General features: G+C 43.2%; 1 protein-coding gene across 9 annotated transcripts in view; it reads left to right on the top strand.

Moving 5' to 3' along the window:
- The window catches only part of WDR17 (WD repeat domain 17), a 165,232-nt gene that overhangs the window by 110,148 nt on the left and 31,424 nt on the right, over positions 1-23,660 (top strand). For all 9 annotated transcript variants that reach the window (XR_012803465.1, XM_075611061.1, XM_075611116.1 and 6 more), the window contains exons 15-17: positions 12,681-12,811; positions 13,403-13,528; positions 23,143-23,298. Coding sequence is in view for 8 of the 9 variants with exons in the window: in XM_075611061.1 (XP_075467176.1) it covers positions 12,681-12,811; positions 13,403-13,528; positions 23,143-23,298 (413 nt within the window). In the remaining variant the exon portion in view is untranslated. The remainder of the gene's footprint in view (positions 1-12,680; positions 12,812-13,402; positions 13,529-23,142; positions 23,299-23,660) is intronic.

Here is a 23,660-nt window from a genome sequence, read left to right as displayed (position 1 = left end):
GTCCCTCCCTCCCTCCCTAGTAGTAGCACGCTCTAGCAATGAGGCACTTCCTGCCTGCTGCTTGCTAGAGCGAGCGCGTGCACTCCTGCTTGCACGGCAGGTATTTACTGTGTAATGTGAGGTGCTGGGGGGTCAATGTTAGGTGCTGGGGGCTTGATGTGTGGTGCAGGGGTGGTTGATGTGTGGTGCAGGGGGGGGTTAATGTGAGGTGCTGGGGGCTTGATGTGAGGTGCAGGGGGGGTTAATGTGAGGTGCGGCTTATAATCAGGTGCGGCTTATATTCAGGTGCAGCTTATATTCAGGTGCAGCTTATATTCAGGTGCGGCTTATATTCAGGTGCGGCTTATATATGGTCAAAATAAAAAAAAATCTAAAATTCAATGGGTGCGGCTTATATACAGGTGCGGCTTATAGTCCGGAATTTACGGTAAATATCTACCTGTGTGCCCGGTTTCGTGCACAAAACGTTGTGATGTCATGATCCATGTACCCCTCCCCCCCACTCCCCCCCCCCGACATCAGACGTTCTGCTCAGTAGAGGCGAAGTCCACAAATGAAGGGGAGCCATAGCAACCCAATTAAACAAAAACAAAGCAACTTAAACTGGACTGTAGGAAGGAGATGGGTAATATCCAACAAACCCACAATTAGAATATAACAAATTTTAAGGCATCATACAAAACATCAATGTTAAGGGAGACATACAGCAAAAAAAATGCAAAACATGATAATGACATAAACACAAACGTTAAATAAAAAGCTGTGTGTGCTGTACACGCGCATAGTAAGTGAAACTTCTATTTGCACTAAGTGTGAATTCCTTGTGTGTATGTGTGTCAGTCAGTGTGTGTATGGGTATGTGTGTCAGTGTGTATATGTGTGTCAGTGTGTGTGTATGTGTGTCAGTCAGTGTGTGTGTATTTGTGTGTCAGTCAGTGTGTGTATGTGTATGTGTGTCAGTCAGTGTGTGTGTGTGTGTGTGTGTGTGTGTATGTCAGTCAGTGTGTGTGTGTATGTGTGTGTGTGTGTCAGTCAGTGTGTGTGTGTATGTGTGTCAGTCAGTGTGTGTGTGTATGTGTGTCAGTCAGTGTGTGTCAGTGTGTGTATGTGTGTGTCAGTCAGTGTGTGTATGTGTGTGTCAGTCAGTGTGTGTGTGTATGTGTGTCAGTCAGTGTGTGTATGTGTGTCAGTCAGTGTGTGTGTGTATGTGTGTCAGTCAGTGTGTGTGTGTGTGCGTGTATGTGTGTCAGTCAGTGTATGTGTGTGTATGTGTGTCAGTCAGTGTGTGTGTATGTGTGTCAGTCAGTGTGTGTGTGTGTGTGTGTGTGTGTGTGTGTGTGTGTGTGTGTGTGTGTGTGTGTGTGTGTGTGTGTGTGTGTGTGTGTGTGTGTGTGTGTCAGTCAGTGTGGGTGTATGTGTGTCAGTCAGTGTGGTTGTATGTGTGTCAGTCAGTGTGTGTATGTCAGTGTGTCAGTCAGTGTGTGTATGTGAGTCAGTGTGTGTATGTGTGTCAGTGTGTGTATGTGTGTCAGTGTGTGTGTGTGTGTGTCAGTGTGTGTGTGTGTGTCAGTGTGTGTCAGTGTGTGTATGTGTGTCAGTCAGTGTGTGTGTGTGTGTGTGTCGGTCAGTGTGGGTAAGTCTGTGTGTGTGTGTGGGTCACTCAGTGTGTGTGTGTGTGTCCTGCTGCAGCCAGGGGCGGGGTGTAACATTGTGCACCACCTCTCTCCCCCCCCTTACGCAAATTCTGCGCCCACACACCCCCCACGCAAATTCTGCACCTCCCTGCACGCAAATTCTGCACACACACACCCCTCCCCCGCACGCAAATTCTGCACCTCCCCCTGCGGGGTACATGTGCCCGGCATGGGCATGAGTGACCGAGCCCCTGTGCCACGCGGGTTCCGCCCGGGTTTGCGCCGTGTGCCACTGCTTCCTGCGGGCGCAGGGGGCCCGCGAATGCCTGTGTCAGTGGAGGGCTGAATTGCGCCGCTGCCAATGGGCGTTATGATCGTGTGGGGGGGAACGACGCCGCTGCCAGCCGCTTCTGCGCATGATTGTAAGCTCTTTGGTACAGGGACTCCTTTTCCTAATGTTACTTTTATGTCTCAAGCGCTTATTCCCATTATGCGTGAAGCGCCATGTACATGGATGGTGCTATACAAATAAAGATATACATATATACATACGTACATACATACATAGACAGAGTCCTTATCGCACAGCCTCTCCCTCTAAATCAAGGGGAAGGATTGTTGGTCTTGAAGACAGAATCACCTCCTTGTAGTGCGTGTCGAGCAGGCGCTTTACTTGCCCAAAGATGAGACCCGAGGAATCTCCAAAGACAAAAAGAGGAGAGACACCCAGCACAACAGAGGTGAATATCTAATAGATGTATTTTAAAACACACACAATGTGTATCCACAACTTACAGCTTCAGAATCCAGTAGGGAGTTAGTCCGTACGTGTAATTCAGACAGGAGGTGGTAAACCGGGTCCCCAGACAGCAACTCACAGCGGAAAGAAGTGAGGGGAAACAGCGTCACGATGCACGAATGAGATGACATATGGCGTATGATGTGAGACGCTACAGATAGCAATGATACCACAAGGTATCGTTGCTAGCTGACCCGGTGCATCAGGTCCTCTCTGAATGCCATCTACGGACTGACTCCCTATCAGATTCTAAATCTGAGCGCATTTTATTTATATCAACTGTAAGTTGTGGATACACGTTGTGTGTGTTTTAAATACGTTTATTGGATATTCACTTCTGGTGCGCTGTGTCTTTCCTCTTTTTATACATACATAAATAAATCATAATCTATGGGTTTTTATTTTTTAATATCTAATCTTTGTAATTGTGAATTAAAAATGTTTCCTTAAAATGCACACGTTTTAATGTTGGAACTGTTGTAGTAAATTAGGGGAAGTGGTTGTGATCATCAAACTCTTCACTGAGAGACAAATACTTCTCCTTAGCAGCCTCAGTATCATCTGCAAGAGGAATCTTTAGTATTCACTCTGTAGTTAGTAAATCCCACCTTAAATACATTTTAATCAAATATGTTATCTGAGGCATGCAATGTATATAATAGCAAAGTTTAAACCAAATCACCTGGGTATTAGTCCTTTGATACAGCCAGCAGATAGTTCCCCTTCTTGTCCCTTCGAATGGACTTATTCTACTGTATATCAGGGTGGGGTTAACTCCAGTCCTCAAGGGCCACCAACAGGTTAGGTTTTCAGGGGTATCCCTGCTTCAGCACAGGTGGTTTCAACTATTAAAGAATAAGCCTCTAGGGAGGTAATTCAGTATACCGAAAGCGTGCCATCGCCTGAAAGCCCTCATTCAAGTCAATTGGACACTTGGGACAACATAGAATGACCCCCTTAATATGTGAGCTTTATGTATATTCTGCAAAACAGATGCACTGCATCAATTAGTTTAAAAGATATGCTTGGAAAACGCTTACTTGGAGTGCGCTGAGTACTTAAAAATGCCTGAGGGTAGATGGGGAATTGGATGAGTGAGATTGGTCCACAGAAAATAGCTACTAGTTCCACAAAATCGGAGAGCAACCTCTAACTTTGTATCACTCCTGACAAACCTGGGAGGTTTAATTTTGGGAACATGGGTGATTTTAGTTCAACCATGGTGGGATTTCCCAAATGCCCTATATTCACTGTCTTAAGGGCTAATTTAATATGTGCTAAATGGGGATTTTCCTGCTTTGAGATATATTCATTTACCCCCTTAATGTGTCAAATACCACTTCACTGACTTCCAATTATTACCTGACAGAAAGGCTCTCAATGTAAATCTTAAAAACAGATATGGTGACTTTTTGTTGTTGTTAATACCTTAAAAAATGCAACTGTAATGCATACTGTAGCAACAGGAAATTGATTATGACATTTTAGATGCTTGGAAATGCTGACCCAGTAACCACGCAATAGAGAGGATTTAGTGTGTGTATTGTACATTTCTTGTTTTTGTAGAATGTTAACCTTCTAATCTGAGATTTCGTTAACTTTACCTGCATAAAAAACTTGGTTTGAATTTACCAAACCTGTATTGAATGACACAGTTGAGGAAAGAAGAGAGAATACTGAATAATAGCAAGACTTGGTAATTCCAATACACTTTATTAACAATTTGCTTGATCAATAGCTTGATCAATCTTTACCACATATTCATAATGCAATCTTGTTTTATAATTCAAAAGGATACGTTATATTCCCATGCTTTAGCCCTGATTTACATTTAATGCTTCAACCTTCCACATGTAAGATTGAGTTTTTATATACTTGAACTGTAAACCACTGAACAGATTCTTAGGAGCCAGTGTATCAACAAAGAGAAAAGTGTGTTTAGACCAGTCAAAGACTGAGCCACTGATTTAGCCACCTGTGCTGAAGCAGGGATATCCTTAAAAACTGACCCGCTAGGACTGCCTGGCGATGGACACATGCCACAGGGCCCTGAGAGCTAAACTGCTCCAAAACGAGCAACCAAGGGACATTGTGCTCCGGATGCATTATTACCGGACGAAGGAGGCAGTGCTACATAAAACAAGGCCCTTACCTGTGGTGGAGTTCGAGGGCGCGAGACTGACAATTTTCCAAGACCTTTCTCCAGTAACGCTGGCCCGCCGCAGATCCCTGTTGCCGGTCACCAAAGTCCTGAGGGAAAAGGGGGTCAGGTATAGATGGACCTTCCTCTTCGGCCCCCTGGTGGCTAAAGGGGGCAAGGCGGTCACGATGAAGGAGCTGGAAGAAGGGCCCTCCTTCCTGCACAGGTTGGGCCTGGGCGATGCCCCTAAAGATGCGGACCCCGTGGGCCCGCTCCCAGAACCCATCTGGACACAGAACGCAAAATCCCCCAGAGCACAGAGAGACAAGGACTGAGAGGAAGGCATCCTAAAGTTATCGGTTCGGCAGTAGTTAAGTTAAGCTGCTAAAAAAGTTTTTACCACATCCCAGTGGTTCCATGATAGAGAAAGCTCTCATCGCTGTGCCCACCTAGAGAGAAAGACATTACCGCAAAAGGACAAAAATTGGTATCCTAACGGCTTCGGACTAAAGGGCGCTATCACAGGCCCCAACCGACAAAAGAAGTTTGTTTTCCTTCCCCCACAAAAGCACCCCCCTACACAAGATGGCGTTGGTACCTGAGATGGCGGGAACCCAAGGTGAAACGCAGGAGCCGGAAGAGTGAGAAGAGCGGGAAGCTGGAGAGCGCGCACATACCTCTGCCTTGGTGAGACGCGGGATCCAATATGGCGGCGGCCCGGAAGCGCGTCATCATTCAGAGTCGGGAGCGACGACACCATCTTGGAGGTGGCAAGCAGATGGACCTCAGCCGTCGCAGACGGATGACGTCAGCAGCCAGAGAAGACAAGATCGGAAGCCCCGAGAGGTGGCTGAGGAGCGCCGGACCAGCAAGCCTGGCAAGATAGAAGCAGGCAAAGACAAGGACACAGGGTCGCCAATCTAAGGTAGTGGCGGAGATTTAAAACAGGAGACAAAGCTAAAGGCGAGGTAGGAGGAGGGAGGATGCCGCAAATAACGGAAACGGGTAGATCAGAGGCAGTAAGAGTGGGATCAGCAGGGTGAAAGGGGAAAAGAGCTGGGGAATAGGTAGTGAAAGTAGGAGAGACAGCGCAAGGACAAGTTAGCAGAAAGACGAGGGACGCAGTAAGTGAGTAGTAAATGAGGGGGCGATAGTAGGAAGTGAGACTAGAGTTGGAGAGGAGGGGTACGGCTAGGGGGATGAGAGAGGGTAGGGGATAGGAAGGGAGTTCTTAGTGGAAGAATAGACAAAGGAAGTGACAGAGAAAGGACAGGGAAGTGAGTTGGGATGTCAGAAGAGTTAGGCTACATTCCGATAGGATGCGGAGGGAAGTAGGATGTGAGAGCGCAGAGGGAGTAGGGAGCGGTGACTAGCAGAGGTTGGAGCAGGGGAAGTGATAGAGGGCTCACAGGAAAGGGAGAAGAGAAGGTAGACGAAGTTAGAATGTGAACGAGAAAGAGAAAAGGGAAAGTTGTAGAGTAGGGAACAGGGAGATTGAGAGTTAGAGGGGTTGGCACAGAGAGATATAGAGGGAGAATTGGGGGGTACCATTAGTTGAGGGAGAAAGGGAAGTGACAGAACGAGAAAAGGTTAGGCGTGATAAGGAAGGAAATACAAAGAAAACAAAAGCGCAAACGCACATAGTGAAGTATGTAAAAAATATATATAAATTAGTTATGGTAAGATATCTGCGTACATCAGATTAGAAGTTTATCAGCATTTCATGTGCATAGACATTTGTTACCAAACGACACACAGCCACTTCTGGATCAACGGATGTCCACTTTGCTGCCTTTGGTAGCGATCTCTGTCTGGGCACACGCCATCACGGCACCTGGGAAAGACCCTCCGCTCATCCTCATGGTCCAGATGGAAAGCCCCTGCACGTTAGGGCCGTCGATAACGCCTCTCAGTCCAGCTGATTGCCGATGGAGCGCCCTCAGGGACCAGAGCTATGGAAGCCCTCGTCGGGCTGGTACATCGAGTGTCCCAGCCACAAAGTGAGAATGGCCGTAAAGTGAGGATGGCCATAAAGTGAGATCAATCTGAGGATTGATTTTATAGCCCCCACAGTAATTCTGTTCATAATCTACGTGCTTAAATACCATTTTGAGTCGTTTTCAAACCTCTGTGAACATTTGTGGATTTTGGCATCATTGAAGTGACACACGATCTCACTTTACGGCCATCCTTCGAATGCAGAAAAGTGGACATCCGTTGATCCAGAAGTGGCTGTGTGTCATTTGGTAACAAATGTCTATGCACATGAAATGCTGATAAACTTCTAATCTGATGTACGCAGATATCTTACCATAACTAATATATTTTTTTTTTTACATACTTCACTATGTGCGTTTGCGCTTTTGTTTTCTTTGTATTTCAGTTCGTTTAGGGGTGCTTCTCATCCCTACAATATAGCTGCAGACGCCCATTCTCAATCCTGAGGTTGTTTTTTCAACTACTATCACATAGGTGGTTAATGGGTTAAATATTATTATTTTACACTAGAGGTATATAGTTGCGCACTATATTCGTTTGTCTTCTGTGATAAGGAAGGAGGCTGGGATAGTTAAGTTACTGGTAAGGGGACAGAGGGAATAAATGATTAGAGGTAGAAAGCGAAGGTGCGTAACAGAAGAAATAGAGCATGTGAAAGATGCAGAGGAGAAAGGGAAGGCAGTCGGGCATACCGCTAAAAGGAGGGGGGGAGCAAGCAACTAGCCCAATTCGACCAAAAATAATTAGCAGGATAGAGGGGGAAGGCAACAGAAGATAACACACACTAATTGGCCGTGGGAGACATTAAGGGCACGCGGAAGGCAAGGCAACGCTAAGTTTGAGGGGAAAAGATGGGGCGTGAGAAAGCAGAAAGCTAGGAGATCTGGGATGTAGGTTCACCTATTACAGTTATGTAGGTTTCGTTATTAAGGATATGTGAAGAGCGGGGCAGGGGTTGTAGGAGGTGACTTGCTTCGAAGTCCGCATAGGCCACATGCTAGGGATGAAAACGGAGGCTCTTTAGGGCCCTAGTAAGGCCCTTTGGGTCAGGATTCTTGGAGGGGACGTCACCCACTCCAAGCCAAGTCTGGACTTCCTGAGAGGAGAACGGGAACCCAAAGACGATTGTCTCGGCGAGAGGAAATACTCGACAAGATGTCGAAAAATACTATGTTTCAAAATATGTTATGTGGTGTTTATGTACCCCCCCGGTTTTCCCCTTTGTGTGTCCCCCTCCCTTTGTTTCCTCATGCGGGCGTGAAGTGATCTGGGACGCAAGAAAGAATCGCAGCTCCAGCAGAGGACTCGCTCCTCAGGAAAGAAACAGATTAAGACAGGACAGTCGATACATATTCATCAATGAGTAAGGAACTTCTGCTAATATCCCACAACGTAAAGGGTTTTAATAGTCCAGCGAAATGCAGGATTGCATTCAGAGATTATAAACGTAAGGGGACAGAAATCCTATTTCTGCAAGAAACACACTTCTCCCAGAACAACTGTCCCAAGTACTTTGACAAGGATTTTAGGGTATACTTCCTCTCCTCCGCAAGGGTTAAAAAAAGAGGGGTGGCCATCTTAATACACAATCGAATACCGTTTACACCAGACAGAACATATAGTGACAAGGAAGGTAGATACCTCATAGTGAGGGGATCCATACGTGGGTACCCAATAACCCTCGCAGCAATCTATGCCCCTAATGAGAATGCTACAGACTTTTTGGACAAGTTTTTTGGCAAACTTAGTAAAGTGGCAAAAGGGAACATTATCGTAGCGGGAGACCTGAATAGGGCACTGAATGAGGAGCTAGACAGATGCTCGACCACTAACAAAACACACAGACAGGATGTATTAACAATAAAAAGGGGACTAAAAGACTGCCAACTCCTCAATATATGGCGGGAGCAACACCAGGGAGTGTGAGAATACACTTTCTTCTCCCACCCACACACAGCTACAGTAGGATAGATTACTTCCTTGTGTCCAATAGAATGGTCCCCGGGGTCTCTCGTTCCGAGAGCCATGATTTTTCATGGTCTGACCATGCATCTATCGAGCTGCGATGCACACTAATACCACTAGACAGACCTAGAGTGAACTGGAAATTAAATGAGATCCTGCTGAAAATCCCAGATCTAGAGCGGGAAATAGGGGAAAAACGTAAAGAATATTTCAAGGAGAACGAGGGGAGTGTGGCTTCACACTCCACGCTGTGGGAGGCCTGTAAGGCTACCCTCAGAGGAGTACTAATGAATTTGGCCGCCAAAAGAAAAAGGGAAAGAGAAACAAAGATTAAAGAATTAGAAAAGCAGCTAACGGAGCTCTCACCCCTACACAAGGTGAATAAGAGGGACCATACGCTGAAACAGTTATTAGACACCAAAACGAAACTCAATCTCCTCCTCTCCTCCCAGGCTGAGAAGGAATTGGCCTGGTCTAAGCAGAATTTTTTTGAAAAAGCGAACAAGCCTGACACCCTACTTGCCAATAAGCTTCTAAATTACCACATTCACGCTATTCGGAACCAAAAGGGCGATCTCACCTCCATTCCTGGGAAAATTGTAGAGGAGTTTAAAAAATATTATGAAAAGCTATATAATGGAGATAAGGTTGCCCACAACACTAAAACGGGAGAGACGTTAAAGACTTTCCTAAAAGAGGCGAAATTGCCGGTCTTGGGTAGAGCCGAGAGAGAGGCGCTCCAAACGGACTTTACGCTAGAGGAGCTCTCGGAGGTCATTAAAGCATTCAAACCTGCCAAAGCACCAGGGCCAGATGGCTTCTCCAATTTATATTATAAGAAGTATATCAAAATACTAGCCCCCAAATGTTAAAATTATTCAATGAAATTCTGGCAGGGGCCTCCTTCCTAGCACAAATGCTACAAGCCTCAATCTCTGTGATCCACAAACCTGGAAAGGACCCGGCAGACTGCAAGAGCTACCGGCCCATTTCACTGATTAACTCGGACATTAAAATATACTACAAACTTATAGCAAACAGGGTGGATATTGTTCTTCCCAGGTTAATCCATGCGGATCAGGTGGGGTTTATCAGAGGTAGGCAAGCGGCAGACAACACCAGGAGAATTATTGACTTGATTGATCTGGCTCAAAAGAAAAACATACAATCCATGGTGTTAAGTCTGGATGCTGAGAAAGCCTTCGATAGAATAGACTGGCCCTTTCTAACAGAAACGCTAGGAGCATTTGGCTTTGAAGGACGCCTCCTGCGGGCCATTCTCGCGCTATATGAGGGCCCTACAGCAAGAGTGAGGCATCAGCGCTTCCCCTCAGATCAATTTTCAATAAGAAGCGGAACTAGGCAGGGGTGCCCGCTGTCGCCACTGTTAGCCCTGTGTATAGAGCCCCTAGCGGCGCACATCAGAAATAGCCCAGACATCTCTGGAATCCCAATTGGAGAACAGGTGCATAAAGCCGCTAAATATGCAGATGATGTTATCTAACACTATCCAAACCTCTCACGTCTCTGCCCAACGTATTTGGCATCTTAGGCAAATTTAACCAAATTTCGGGATTTAAGATCAATCAGTCCAAATCCGAAGCCCTCAACATCAATTTACCTAAAGAAGTAGAAAAACTGATTGACCTCAATTTTAACTTACAAAGGATTACAAAACGATATATAAAGCAAACTTTCCCAGGGTGATTAAGACATTGGGGGAGGATCTCAGGACATGGATGAAAGGTAGTATTTCATGGAATGGGAGGATACATAGCGTGAAAATGAACCTCCTCCCAAAGATGTTATATCTTTTCCAGAGTCTACCTATACCTTTGGTACACTCTGACATCCTTTCCCTACAGTCACAAGTCATGAAATGTATTTGGAATAAGAAAAACCCAAGAATTGCAAAGGGTATCTTGAAGCGACCCACCATAAGAGGAGGTTTAGCGGTGCCTTGCTTTTTGGCTTATTATAAAGCAGCCCAATTAGGGCAAATTCTCCAATGGCACACGGACCCAAGCTTACGGAGATGGGTAGAGTTGGAGAGGAACTGCTGTGAACCGATTGAACTCCGAAATTTAATCTGGCTACCCAAAAGAGGGGTACGCAAGATGGAAATACCGCTACAGACCATGGTTAATTCATTAAGAGTTTGGGAGGCCACTAAATTTAGCTGTAACTTGACTACCAAAGGCTCACTGATGACTCCAATTGCCGGCAACCCAGACTTCGCTCCAGGGCTGAATAGCAAGAACCTTTTAAATTGGATTCAATCGGGGATAACCCGTTTTAAATATCTGTAGGGCAGAAAATACATACAAACTTTCGAGCAAATTAAATCCACTAAAGCTATCCCAAACAAGGAATTCTTTAGATACCTTCAGATCAGAGATTTTTATAATAAAACCTCAATCAGACCTGCACGAACTAATTTTGAGCAGCTGTGTTCCAGAGGTACGGACACAAGGGGACTTACATCTAGAACGTTCAGGGAAGTAATCTGTCCAGTGATGTCCAACGAGACCAGACTGTGTAACATTAGACACTGGTGGTCAGACTTAGGGGAGACTTTAGAAGACGAAGAGTGGGACAGAATTATCCAAGCAGCCCCAAAAAGCTCAATCTGCACCACATTAAAGGAGAACGCATGCGGTGGTATTATACCCCAACTCGATTATCTAAATTCGTTAGGGGCTACTCCCCGCTCTGTCCTAAACAATGTGGGGAGGTGGCAGACTTGCGACACATGCTATGGTCTTGCATAATGGTGGCCCCGATTTGGGAACAAATTAGAGACTGGATACAGCGGATTCTCGGTTTAGAGATCCCAATGGACCCGTGGGTGTTCCTTTTGGGCAGACGGATCCGGGATTTGTCAAATGCGGCGCATAAATTGATCGCACATTTTGCAACAGCCACAAGATGTGAGATCGCAGCATTATGGAAACAACAAGAGGTTCCAATTATCCCTAAGATCAGAAACAGGATTTGGCATGTTTGCCGGATGGAACAATTAACAAGTTTAGTTAATGACACCGGCACAAATTTTCTTTAAGTCTGGGCACCTTGGCTGGCCCAGTTAGACATCCCAGGGGTGGATGCTACGGCGATATTTCAATGATAGTTTTAGATGCGTTCTCCTTTGAGGGCCAGAAATCTGACAAGACATAGTGACTAACTGGTAGATGACAGCCCCAACTACAGAGGACCGTTAAGCGGGCGGGGAGGAAGGTTTTGTCCCCAGGAAGACACAGCAAACATCAATTATTAGGATTGTACAACATTAGCAGTGAGCAAGGAAGCACGGTGCCCCAATTCCCTTTGCTCCCTCCCCCCTTCCCTCTCCCTCTTCCCTCCCCCTTGTCTGGTATGTCTTGTCTGTATTGTCTTTGGTTTTTAGTAGCTTGCATTTCAGTTTCGGATGGAAGGTTGTTGTTGTATGTTATAAAAATTGTGATTGGGGATGACACATTGGGCTGTGATACAATGTACTGTATGAACATGTAACTCCATTAAAAAAAATTAAGTTGAAAAAATAAATAAAAAAACTGACCCGTTCATGGCCCTTGAGGCCTGGAGTTGCCCAGCCATGGTTTAGACACAATGCTCTGTTTTTTTGGAGCAGAATTGCGGCATATATAAGAATAGTTTCAAACATCTGATACATAATTTTAAACTTAAACCACCACAGATTTGACTGATCTTTTCTGGCAAATAAGATATAGAATAGGATACATTTCATTATAACCGCTCCCCAACTCATCCTACGGACACTCCCCAAGTTGCAAGCTATGCTTGGAGCAAAATGCTGTGATACATACATTGCCTTGATACCGTAACTTTCTTTTTACAGTGTAGTGCGCCAGAGAGGTTGTGATTTGTCAATGCATGGAAATAAAACAAATGTTTTGATTTAATGCTTATGAATTGTAATGTATCTGACGATACATATAAAATTGATACCTGCTGAATATCTAATTCCTTCTGTGTTACTTTCAAAACCATTATGGAGGGTTTGCGGACAAATGGCCCTTAAGCATTTAACAAAAGTTAAGAGATAAAACTGTTTTCATGGAAACTTTCAGAAAAGCTACAGTAAATGTTTTTTGTTTGGTGTAAAAAAAAATGTGTCTCTTAGATCGGGCTATGGAGCCTGGTGCTCCACCCTTACTGTGCGGAAAAGTGTCTCGGGATATTAAACAAGAGGTGGATAAACTGACTGGAAGCCTCAGGGGGAAGAAACTGAGATGGTTTTCAGAATGTCTCTCTGTAAGTATTACCCTACCATTTGGAAATATAATAGGGTAGCTGCAGGGGAATTTGACCTATCAGTAGGGCTAAACTCAAAGTGGGTTATTGATGAAAATGGGATTGTGCGATCGGGGCATTCTCACATGTAAACTCCCATTTAAATCAATTATATGCAAAGTGCCCAGATAATCATGATCGCAGCTTAATTAATAACCCCCACAGATTGCACATTGCAAGCCCACAGCTAAATCACATCTACTGTTTCCTTTAAGATTTTTCACTGTATTTTTTATTTATTTTTCAAGTTTACCTAATAAATATGGATCTTAAATGTATCTTACAGTATAGTATATACCAGGAGTGGCAAACTCCAGACTTCAAGTACCCCAACAGGTCAGGTTTTCAGAATATCCCTGCTTCAGCACAGGTGCCTCACCTGTGCTGAAGCAGGGATATTCTTAAAACCTGACCTGTTGTTGGCTCTTGAGGACTGGAGTTGGCCACCCCTGGTATGGACTGTATGTATTGGTTATTCTCAGCAATGTGGAAAAATGGGTTACAATATCTTCACTTCAATGTATTAATATTATTCTTATGTATTTGTTTTAGCCCCCCGGAGGTAGTAAGAATTTATGGGATTTAGTTGCTGTATTGAAAGGTCAAGATGATAGTTTACTTCCGCAAAACTACTGCAAAGGAATAATGCACATGAAGCATTTGGTTAGATTTAAAACCGTAAGTACAAATACTTAATAATATCGATGATATATGAACGTGTCCAAGAGACTTAATAGAAAGAAGCATTGCATTTAGAACATACTACTGTAATGTGTAAATATAGGACATCTCAGTAGTTGAGACACATTCTACACTACTATGCAGCACAAGTAAAACACACTATAGTATGCTATATTTGTAGTGTTGACTGGCAAAACTTCTAAATGAATCTACATCAAAATAATTATTTGCAAGGATTTAAATAATCTCCAATGCTTTAAAGACAGTATTTATCAGACTGCCTGTTGGAAGACTGATTAAGAAATTGTGCTTTTTGCCATTAATGTTTAGATAATCAACACAAGCAATCTGATTGAAGACCAGGTGCAAATTAAGGATGTGGTTTTACTTTGTTAATGGTAAATGGATTACACTAACATGATCTTTGTAATATGTTTGTGTCAAGAATATAGTGCTAAATAAAAGTAGCACAAGTAAACTTTAACAAAAATGTGTGTGGTATTTGTGAAGGTTGCTTTCTGACTTTGATACATATGACACACAGGGCCCTGTGCACTAAGCAGCAATAAGCCACTTATCGCCACCTTATCGCCAAAAAAGCCTACAGCGATTCAGTAAGCCCTGATAAGTCGGCGATAAAAGACATTTTCAGCAAAACATTTTGCCGAGAAAAAAAATTTGCCAAACGTGTGGCGATAAGCCACTTATTGCCAGCTTTTCAAACTTGTGCTATTCTAGTAGCCCCGATTAGCTTAGAATTGAGATTTCCTCTCAAAATCGTCCCGCCAGGAAAAGTCGGCAAGTAGGTGGTGATAAGCGGCGAGATGGGACTTAGAAAAAAAAAAGCATTTTCTTGCATCGGATTGATGCCGGGGTCTCTGGAGCTGATATCCATTAATATGGAAAAATGCATTTACGGTCAATGAAGGGGTTAAGGAACAATAGCAGCTTTATTGGGAGCAGAGGGGGAGAGTGAAGCGGGTACTTGGCCCTTCATTCACCCCCTCTGCCCCCAATAAACATTACAATATGTACTAAAAACAAATACACAACCCACCCCCTTGCCCCCAAAAACTAACCAGATTTTATTTTTGTAAACACAGGACTGATACCAGAGGTCAGCGGGCCTCCAGGTGGTCCCTGCTGGTGTCCGTGGTCCCCACGGTTGTCTGCAGGTCCTCGGGTGGTCCTCACGGGTTTCCATGAGCCTCCAAGTGGTCCCTGTAGGTGTCTGGTGGCCCTCGGGTGGTTCCTACAGGGGTCTGGGGGCCCTCATGTGGTTCCCACAGGTGTCTGAGGACTTTCGAGTGGTTCCCACGGGTGTCTGGGGGCCCTCGGGTGGTCTCCGTGGGTGTCCAGCAGTCCTTGGGTGATCCCCATGGGTTTCTGGGGGTCCTGGGGTGGTCCCCATGGATCCCCATGGATCCCTGCTGGCCTGCGGTACCAATCCTGTATCAAAAAATTTAATTTGGAATACATTGTAATAAATACACCTAGTAACCAACAAAGCAATTAATTAATAAAACCACTAGCCAACACATCAACTCAAACAAGGAGCCAACAAAATAATTAATTAATTAATTAAAACTGCTAAGCAATTGAAAAAATACATAAAAACAAGCCATCCAAATCACAAACTATTTAATCAAAATAATCAAGAGAAATTGAAAAAAATAGCATTCAATAGAAAACAAGTATTTGCCAAAAAATGCATTGCCTATCACTGTATTTTTCTGACACAGATTAATGGCACATGATACAGCGTCTAATCAGATTGGAGCTGTACCATCTGACCTAAAAATTTGATGTCACAGGCCATATTTAAGGCCGTGATGCCTCATTTTACATCAAGAAGCCGACGTGACAACATCATGTTGTGGATTTACCATGGGGCTTTGTGGATTAACAGATGAAGATAGAAGATTAAAGAGAAGATAGAAATTATGACAGATGAAGAAAGAAGAAGGTGATAGAAGATCAAAGAAAGAAGAATTTTGTTACCTGTTCCGGATCTTCAAGGTGGCTGGCGTTGGATTGAGTTTGATGACGTCTCGGTACAAGAGCTTCCTTATACCCCTGTATTCGGAGGGCCAACGCTTCTAAAGGTAAGTAAAATATTGTACGTATGTTATTTTTTTTTACAGGTTTTTTAATTTTAATTCTTTTTAATGTTTTTCATTGCCCATTGACTACTAATGTATTAATCTGTGTCTGTTTAGGGTACAGATAAATACAGTGATAGCCAATGCATTTTTTTGGCAAATAATTATTTTCTATTGAGTGATATTTTTTCTATTTTTCTTGATTATTTGGATTAAATAGTTTATAATTTGGGGGGCTTGTTTTTATGTATTATTTCAATTACTTAGCGTTATTAATTAATTAATTATTTTGTTCACTCCTTGTTTGAATTGATGTGTTGGCTAGTGGTTTTATTAATCAATTGCTTTGTTGGTTACTAGTTAAAATTATTTTATTGTTTTGTTGGTTAGTGCTTTTATTAATTGAATTGTGGTGTTTAGGTGCTTGTGTATGTTTTATTATTGTGTATTTTGGGACTTCATGTATTTTTATTAGGGTGAACATTGACTGCTATAGTAGCTTATCATGCCCATATGATATGGGTATGATGTACCACTATGCCAATCAATGGTTACAGGGTGGGTATAGTGAGTCCGGGGTGGGTGGTTAGGCCTCCCAGGTGGGTAGCGGGGGAGGGTGGGTTTTAATTACTGTAGCGAGTATTAACCGCTAATGTGATTAAGGGGTTAGGGGCCATTAGATTGTATTTTTGTATGTATTCTTGCTGGCATCGGAGGACATGGACCTGCAGTATGCTGACGAGGATGCCCTTCATGATGGCAGGGGTAAGTAGAAAGGTTTATTTACATTATTTCTGCTGCCTGGCTAATGTTTGATTTAATAATGGGCAAATGAGCTATTATCCATTACTGTACTGTATGTGTTGGGGGGGGAGGTGTAATTATTGCTGTGTATTCCGATGTAGAGTTGTGTAGAAAATGGTGCTCAATATCAGTGTGAACACAGTTAATATACCATCACAGTCTTTGAAAGATCAAATATAGGAACACTGTAATTCATCCATAGGGTATAAAGTTTCATAAATGTATATATAGGGGGGCAAATACAGACCTAGCGGTCAGTCTGCCAGACTACCGAACATATGATCAGTGATGCACAACCCCTTTTTAGTATATGAGCATCCCCACTAATAGGGTCAAAGGTAGTAATATAAGGGCTATTGCCCATTACCTGCCCTTGAGGGTATCCTGAAGTCCAGTAGTAGATAGTGTTCCACTGCGTGCAATCCTGACGAGTAGAAGCAAGTGATGATGAATGGAGCAAAGGAGCACTGTAATCAGCAAGCAAACAGAAGAAATCCTGAATGGAAAAAATATCACGGGCAACTCCAAAATAAAACTGAAGGGTATTTATTAAATAAGTTCACAGGAAGGTGAAAAAGGCAAACGCACCAACGCGTTTCGTCCCGTGGGACTTTCTCAAGGTGATATTTTTCCATTCAGGATTTCTTCGGTTTGCTTGCTGATTGCTGTGCTCCTTTTCTTCATTCATCATCACTTGCTATGTATTCCAAATTTTATTTTTTGATACAAGATTGGTACAGCAGGACACCTGAGGGACCCCAGACACCCGCGGGGACCATCTGAGGACCCCCAAACACCCATGGAGACCACCCGAGGGCCTCTAGATTCGCGTGGGGACCACCCAGGGGCCCCCAGACAACCGTGGGGACCACTCAGGGACCCCATTGAGGCCTCTGGACACCCACAGGGACCAGCTGGAGGCCCATGGACATCTGCAGGGACCATCCGGGGAATCCCGCCGGCCTCTGGTATAAATCCTGTGTATTAAAATATTAAATCTGGTTTTATGTTGGGTGAACTGGAGGTGGGTTGGTTGTGTATTGGTGTTTAGTACATATTGTAATGTTTACTGGGTGCAGAGGGAGTGAGTGAAGGGCCAAGTACCCGCTTCACTCACGCGCTCTGTCCTCAATAAAGCTGCTATTGTGCCTTAACCCCTTCATTGCCTTAGCGGCTATCCGCTAAGGCAATGAAGCTGCTTTAATGTAATTTTTATTAATTGTGTGTGGGAGCAGGGGTTCTCCTGAGCTGAACCGCATTGATTTCAGCCTCGGGGACACGCTGCTTCCCGAGATACAGGCTGGCATCTCCTATGTGACAAAGTGAGGGAACAAAGTGCGCAACTATTAAACAATATCACACACGTGAAGTGATAATACAGTGAGAATAAAGAAGTATATTACGTGACCTAATAATAATTAGGCAAGATGGAGCATCTGCAGCTGTGGTACCGGGGATGGCCCAGAGCACCCCCTAGAACGTCAGACAAATACACAAAAGACACAGTGCACAACGCTCATAGTGCATTAAAAATATATTGAAACAGTAAATCAATAGGGTAAGTATTGTGCGTACATCAATAAAATTCAAATAGGCATGTTAGGGGTGAGTTACCCATACACCAACACTGTGGACCGGATCAGATGTCATCAGCAGGTGATGGAGCTGTTTCGTGATACCAGGTTCCAAATCAGTCGATGGGGGGTCTTTAGAGGTAACCACTTCTTGGATAAACAGTGTCCAGCTTCCGCAGCTCATATGAAGACAATCCTGTCCCACGGATACACACGGTGGTTATAGTACTCTCTCAGTCCTCCGTCGCGGCACTTCCGGGTTATGACGTCATCACTCAAGTGCAGCGCTGCTCGCGTGACAGTCTCTCTCCAGTAGCGCGATCAACCAGCACAAACGGGGTAGATAAAGTCTCAGAACACTCGTATTTCCAAATAAAAACCGACCGATTTGGAACCTGGTATCACGAAACAGCTCCATCACCTGCTGATGACATCTGATCCGGTCCACAGTGTTGGTGTATGGGTAACTCACCCCTAACATGCCTATTTGAATTTTATTGATGTACACTGGCGACACACTTTATTCGAGCTTGGCTAGTCCCACGAATTCGGGTATACCCGGGTGTATTGAGGTTTGTGACTGTTTTCTGCCCGAGTGCATTGAGTTATTTTCCAAGCAGGGATTGAAGCATTTTATTCCCTCTGGCTGCAATACTGCACAGTATATATATATAAACTGCATTACAATTCATGAATTTATGCCATCTGGTAGACACGCGAAGCATTGCAGCCTATTAAATCCTAATCATTATCATTTAACAGATCAGCCGCCCATCAGCCAGGCATGAACCCAGGCTGGGAAGGCAAATGCAACGGGGCTTGTCAGAGGTCAGGAGCGGCGCATTCCAGGTATCTGCCAGGTACATACCGGGTATTTGCTCGAATAAAGTGTGTCGGTGCAGTACGCACAATACTTACCCTATTGATTTACTGTTTAAATATATTTTTAATGCACTATGAGCGTTGTGCGCTGTGTCTTTTGTGTATTTGGCATCTCCTATGCATCACATGACCGTGGGAATAAAATGCATAAGAGATACCTACACCCCATAACGGGACCCTTATCTCAGGAAGCAAGGGGTCCCCGGACCTCAAATAATAAACATGGTTCTGCTCCAGAGACCCCCTGCTACAATACACTAGTAATACAATTTAAATTAAAAATATAGATTTTCTCGACTAGATTTGCCAAGAGAGAGGCGGCTCTCTCTCTCTGCAGCAGAAAGAACTTGCCGAGAGAGCCCTTTTAAGAGGGGTGATGTTCACGTCGCCGGCTTCTCGACATTTTTGCAAATGTTGCTATCACTGGTATTTTGGGCTTTCTGCATACCGTGATAGCACTCTTTGAAAAAGCGCAAGACACGCGAAACGCGTTAGAGTGGTATACCGGCATCCTCCATGTTGTCACTTCATTGATTAAAATCTATTTTTATTTAGCTCTTGGTTTGCAGCCCTCAACTTTTTGCTTGCTGTGCTCTGTTTTTTATTACCTACATCAACTATTGTGATAGCAACGCTGTAAAAAATGGCAATTTAAAAACCCTGGCGATTTTTTTTTATCGGCGCTTAGTGTATAGGCCCCTCAGTGTCTCATCTAAAATGATGCTTGACGCATTGTATCACATACTTGCTTGATGCAATTTAAATGAAAACATAATTATGTGTATTTTTTTTAGTTCATAACTAGTATTAGTAAATATCAGTTTAATATATTTTGTAATAGCAATCCTGTGAAAGTATTACATTTGAGAAACATACTGTAGAATGTGACTGCAGATTAGAACACCTTGGCCTATTTTGCTAACTGCTATAAATCATCACACCGTATTTGATCCTTGGCTTTCTTTCGTATTTAGGATCACCTTATGTGTAAACCCAGCATGTTTAAATTCCCTTACTGTATTACCACCGCTTGAGCAGCTATTCCACGAATTGACCACCCTTTCTGTAATGAAGTACTTCCTCATCTTTCCTCTTAGCCTGCCACCCTCCAGCTTCAGAGAATTACCTCTTGTTCTAGCACTCCTTTCTCTGATATATGCTTCACTCCTGTGCTTTGTTGAAACCCTTGATGTATTTGTAACGTTCAATCATATTCCCCCCATCTGTCCTCTAAACTAGTGGTCTCCAAACTTTTCAGTACGAGGGACACATCGTATATTCTACACATTTTTGCGGGCCAAAGAAAAAAAATATTTTTATCATTTTTATATATTTATATATTTTATAAATGAATGAATACGTTTTATTTGGATCTTTTTGGGGTAATCAGTATGATATGATCCAGAACAAAAGAGAAATGTGACAATTACAAAGGAAGGATGCTTACACTGGGAAATTATATATAATGAGCAAAAATATATATATTTAAAGTTGCTGCGGGCCGGATAAAATCTTGTGGGGGACCTGATGTGGCCGCCGGGACGTAGTTTGGAGACCCCTGCTCTAAATTGTACATATTAAGGCCTTTGCTGATGAGTCTTATGCTTGGCTAGATCAGGGGTAGCCATCCCTTGGCCTATGGGCCACAATGGCATTTGGAATGGCTTGCCATCTTCCCCCTCCCCCGCTAGTGCCGGATGTTGGGCCCACCCAGAAATTGGCCCAACTTCAGTACCTGCATGCAGAGCCCCAGCTCCACTCTGCTGAGGGACCGAAAACCTACCCCCAATCTCCAAGATAAAATTCTTAGAGGGGGAAGAGAATTGAGTAAGAGAGGGGTGGGATTGAGTGAGAAAGGAGGAGGGTGAATCGAGTGAGTGAGAGGAGGGAGGGAGAGTGAGAGAAGAGGTGGAGAGAGTGGATATGGGGGGCACTAGGATGGTGGTCTGCAAGCAATGTGTGGCCATTTATTGGCACACCTAAAAAAAATGGTTTTCCACCCGTGCTGTAAATCATGCACCATTTTAGTAGCCCTTCTGTGCACAATCTCCAATATGGTCTCTAGAAATTAGCCCCGTTTTCTAGGTGAGGTCTTACTAGAATGGTATCGCTGCCTCTCTCTCTCTCTCTTCCTGCTGCTAATACCTCTCACTATACAACCTGCTGGCTTTAATCATTGTTTTGTTACTTTGCTTGCCTACATTTAAGTCACCTAAATTAATGACTCCCAGGTCCTTTCCTCTATAGTAGTTGATATTATAGTGCCATTAATCATATATGGTGCCTTTGGAGTTTTGTGACCAAATAGCATTATTTTTCCCTTTGGGGTCTAAATCGCAGTTGCTAAACTCTGGACCATTCCTCCAATCTACCTAAATCATTATACATGTCTACATATCCTGGAGTGTAATGCATACTGTATAATTATATATCTGTGCTGCATTGATACATATCATCTTAAATACTACAAATGTGGTTAACTTGGTGTTCAATATTGATGCAGTTTTGGATCATTTTTTGACGCATATGTACAAATGAATTTAATCCATAACATTAACATCTGTGCATGATGGGCATCAGTAATACTCTCCTCTTTCAACCTTAAGGCCGCGATTATAGTGCTAGCGCGATCAAGCGTGTGACATCACGTGCGAAACATACACTGAGGCTGGAGGATATCGGGAGGCATGGCTGAGGCGTGGCCATTACTTCACGTGAGCGGTTCGCCCTCATTGGCTGAACCACGGCAAAGACAAATTCATTTGTATGGCCGAGAATCGCGAACGCGGTCGAGCTTGGTCACGCGTGCGGTCGCATACTCTATGGTCTGCCTCATAGTGGTACGGCCTTTTGTTTGGGGACGTGCGAACACTATAATTGCGGCCTTAGAGTATCTACTGTACCCTGGATGCCAGAAACAGACATGGAGAGGGCTCTACTTTTGTTTCAATCCGGATGGCCTCTCCATTGAGCAAGTGTCCTTGATGTACCTGGTATGTCGTGAGGGCCTCAGGCGTACCAGGGCACATGACGTATCAGGTAGTCGGGGTACTGCAAGGTTTATTACCTCTTTGTGCCAATATACCTTTGAACATTGAAAAAAAAAAAGGGTTAGTACAGACATACATGCAATATACTTGTTGGCTTTCTTGAGTCAATTTACAGCAACAATCCTGCCTGGCTGAATTTGTTTTACAGCATAGAAACAGGAAGGTCCTCTGGAACTGAACCTCATATATTTCTACTTAATGCTGAGGTTACCAGAGTTAAATGTCCCTCCAGTGGAAACAAAATGGCTGCCATATCATCACAGATCCAGCAGACCAATAGGAGGACACAGAATCATTTGTTGCAGATTCCTATTTGACTGCCATTTAAATCTCTGTGGGGAAACGCTAGTAAATTCAGTGGGAATATTGGGGATACCCAGAGCTGAAATTAATATTATTCATTCCAAGTTCCAGTTCCCATGCTTAAAAAAAAAATTCTTAGTGAGGCGAGACTGCTGCTTTAATTCCAAATATTCCATTTGCAACTCTTAATACATAGACTCTTTTTTTTTATCTTTTCTTCACTTTCATTCTTACCACCTGAACCTAGAGGTTGTTCAATATTTTGGGTTTGTTGTACTAATTGTAATCCAAGTCACTAAATTATATGAGTGACAGGTTATTTTTTGCACTTTATCACATGACTATGTATGTCAAGTTAAATAGTTACACTATCTGTATGATGGGGTTTCTATGAATCAATGGATAAAAATTGCAGAAGTACAAAATGTAAAAATGCAATCCACTCTACTCTAAAATATGTTTTTTTTTTGTTTTCTTTAACTTCAATACAGTAGTATCCCTCCTTATTCCTTTAGGTTTTACTAAACTTTTCTATACCTTTCTATGGCTGGGATAGAAAAACGTGAATATGATGGGATGACATTTGATGAGGTAGAAGAACCAGAAAGCAGGGGTGTCAGAGAATATTTGTAACCACATAATCTCCTAGTATGGTGTCAATCCTTAAAACTATTGTACATTTCAATCAGGATTGTTTTAGGTAATTTGTGAAAAAATGTGTCTAGTACTCGTTTGTTCATACGTGTAGAGCCACATTGTTTCTGGTTGGGATTGCACCTTTACGTAAACTGTAATGCTCTGTGGTGTTAAATACATTTATATAACTTGCAATAATGCTTTATTGTGATCAAATACTGTACGCTACTCAATGTTCTCTGCTTTCTTATTCTCGACAGTCGAAAGCACAAGAACTAACAACAGTCAAGATGTCAAAATTTGGTGGTGGTATTGGTGCACCGAGCAAAGAAGAAAGGCTAAAAGATGCAGCAGAGATTCACCTGAGATTAGGACAGATTCAGAGATACTGTGAACTTATGGTGGAGCTTGGAGAGGTATTCTTTTCTTCATCCAACTGGAAGAATTATTGTTTTTATTTGCTAGCAAAAGAAGCATTCAATACAATTGTACTGTGTTTTTATTCATGTGACACATCCACCAATCTCCATTACAGCTGAAGACCAAGCAATATCCTACATGTATGTTGTTTTTAATAAATCAGTTCTGTACTATGAGAAAATTCTTGTAGCATTTTTTAAAATAACTCCGAATGTCATTTTTAAAGTTCTATTATGTAACAAGCATATTTTATTTCTATAGAAACCATTTACAAAGTCACATCCCCATCTCTTCTGAAACAGGCTCTGGCACACCCCTTTTTGTGCCCCGCTGTCTCTCTAGCAATGCACCAATTATA

This window comes from Ascaphus truei, chromosome 1, assembly GCF_040206685.1.
Source record: "Ascaphus truei isolate aAscTru1 chromosome 1, aAscTru1.hap1, whole genome shotgun sequence".
Taxonomy (NCBI): Eukaryota; Metazoa; Chordata; class Amphibia; order Anura; family Ascaphidae; genus Ascaphus; species Ascaphus truei.
The sequence above is the reverse complement of the archived record's forward strand: the minus strand, read 5'-3'. Positions and strand labels throughout refer to the sequence as shown.